This window comes from Macrobrachium nipponense, chromosome 39 (genome assembly GCF_015104395.2).
Source record: "Macrobrachium nipponense isolate FS-2020 chromosome 39, ASM1510439v2, whole genome shotgun sequence".
NCBI lineage: Eukaryota > Metazoa > Arthropoda > Malacostraca > Decapoda > Palaemonidae > Macrobrachium > Macrobrachium nipponense.
Window position 1 is genome coordinate 11173772 of NC_061099.1, and position 2500 is coordinate 11176271.

General features: G+C 31.8%; 3 protein-coding genes across 4 annotated transcripts in view; 2 read left to right on the forward strand and 1 right to left on the reverse strand.

Moving 5' to 3' along the window:
• LOC135210112 (vascular endothelial growth factor receptor kdr-like) overlaps positions 1 to 2500 on the forward strand; it is a 306237-nt gene that overhangs the window by 270619 nt on the left and 33118 nt on the right. The gene's annotated exons all lie outside the window — the stretch shown is intronic.
• Positions 1 to 2500, reverse strand: part of LOC135210114 (uncharacterized) — a 163910-nt gene that overhangs the window by 21196 nt on the left and 140214 nt on the right. The window lies entirely within an intron of this gene.
• On the forward strand, positions 404 to 533 carry LOC135210104 (uncharacterized; the record flags this gene model as incomplete). The annotated part of the gene is given in 1 exon segment (XM_064242910.1): positions 404 to 533. A coding segment is annotated over 1 exon segment (130 nt), but the record flags the coding sequence as incomplete, so codon positions are not given.

The window sequence follows — 2500 nt, forward strand, 5'->3', positions numbered from 1 at the left end:
CTAAAAATTATCAGAATTAAGGTAGGAAAAGAGTTTTGGCAGATAATATGTCAGTACAGAGTAGATGGAGAGTAAACTGATGGTGTAAAGGTAAGAATTAGGATTAATATAAACTTAGTTGATGATATAGGTAAAACGAATTGGGTTAAGATGTATCTGTTAGATAAGAAGTATATATATATATATATATATATATATATATATATATATATATACATATATATATATATATATATATATATATATATATATATATATATATACATATATATATATATATATATATATATATATATATATATATATATATATATATATTATATATATAGCTATTCCTGACAGTATGTTTGAACATGTTTAAAAATTAAAGTTACCAAAACAAAATTTATTCTCATTTTCATAGGTTCACTTTTGAGGAGGAAGCTCAAAGTAAAAACTCGAATCCCGCTCGACAGTCTTGCCCACACAGAGGAATCCCTTTACATCAAGATAAAGCTGCCATCAACCAAGAGCCTTGGCGATATTTATATTGAGCCCCACAGTTCCCTAAGACAAAAACTGTCTACGTCTCCACAGTCCTCAGCACTAGCAGACAACTACATACAAGACTCCTCATGGCCTTTTAGTCAAGGAACTAATTATGTGAACATGCACCAGATAACACCTCTTCACCTCCTCCTTCCCCAAAGATACCAAAATAAATTCCCACTGCGAGGAGGGTTACACCATCTTCAAACAGTGAGATGTTTGATGTGACCACGATCAAGTTTCGACTGCCATTGTTAATAGGGTTGCATATAATTTTGTCTTTTAGTCATAGTCATTATTAGGCCTCACTCCAATCTCAGAAATGACAGAACTTTAAACAAGATGAGCAAGAGCAACTGAGACTATAAACGAACTTACACCAAAGCATTAAAAGTTGCCACCAAATAAATTTGGAGGAATGAAGTAACTGATATAAACTACAAGAGTTTTTCACTCTTCAAAAAAACAGGGAAAAATAGGAAACTGACTCCAGCTCTGTTTATATAGTACAGATATAAACATGTAACCTCAGATATCTATGTAGTAATTATTGCGACTGGATAGTGACCAGAGGGTTTGTTCGTAATGATACTTGTAGATGCAACTCCAAAAAAGTTATGGAATGCATAAAATTAAAATAATGATGATTCTGGAAAATGTTTCTTACGATATTAGAAATTTGTTGTTTGTTGAAACTTTACAGAGGAATAAAACAAGTTGATCTACATTCAGAGTTATTCATCAAATACTCAGGGGTCAAAGAAGATTGACCAATTCCATGACCAGAAGAATTACTTAAGAGTGGTATTAAAAAAACAATGAGTTTAATCTCATTCATTACTGATCATGGGTTATGAATATAAAGAAAATAACTGACAGGAACAAACTACTGTATATTCGATGTGGTCACACAATTTTTGAAGCTTAGAGGTTGATTTCAGGAATAGCAGCCAAATATTTTTCAACATTTACACTATCTTAATTTGCATACTATTCTTTTAAGAACATTAAGTTATTGTTTTATATATAGCCTAAATCAAATCTGACACTAGTTTGGTAGTTTGCATCCAACAAAAGCTGTTAATAGTACTGACAGAAGTAGTGAACATACTAGATTATGAATATCAGGGGCACTATCACTTTGATTACATGAATATACTGAAAAAATTATGTAACTATTGCCAGGAACATGTAACATTAAATAAGTATCATACCAAAATGAAGGACAAAGGGTTATTTTTTTCATTCTTTATTTGATTAAGGAAGTAAACTGCCATTTTATGTTCAGCATCATATTTCAAAAATAGGGTGATTAATTTGTCCCTTTTGATTTGCTTCTAATATTTGCCAAAGGTGTTGGTAACGCAAATTCCATTACATTAATATAAGTATTGAAACAGGTGATTAAGGTTTGATGATTTACAATTCCGGTTCTTTTGTTTTTCACATTGTCGATTGACTTATATAATTGGGCTATAAAGCCGAGCAGATTGTGCTCGCTATCAGCTGTTGTATCATTTTGTTAGTTACTCTAATTTATGAATTATTATTAATTGTCAATCAAAACCGTATTTTTTCAAGTGCAGTGCAAGTAAACAATAAGCTGCGAGTTTCTTTATTGTCCCTTACAGTGATATTCTGTTGTTAATAAAGCTGGTAACTATGCTTCATTAATTAATGTCAGGATGTGGTCAAGCTTCTTTTTGTAGCATCTGTGGCATCAACTTCATAGACTTGTGAATTTTGAATACTTTGTTTTACTTGGATATCAAAACTTAGTCTTTAAGAGCTAAGGAATTTACCTAACTTTCATCTGCATTCATTTCCATCGTATTCACTTCATTTTCCTCACATACTGACTGGCTGATGGTGCCTACAGTTGGATGAATAACATATGTTCTTTCACAGTCTACCGTACGAGGACATGGGCGCCATCCAATCTAAAGTTGATGGAAATTAAACCCACGGGAGA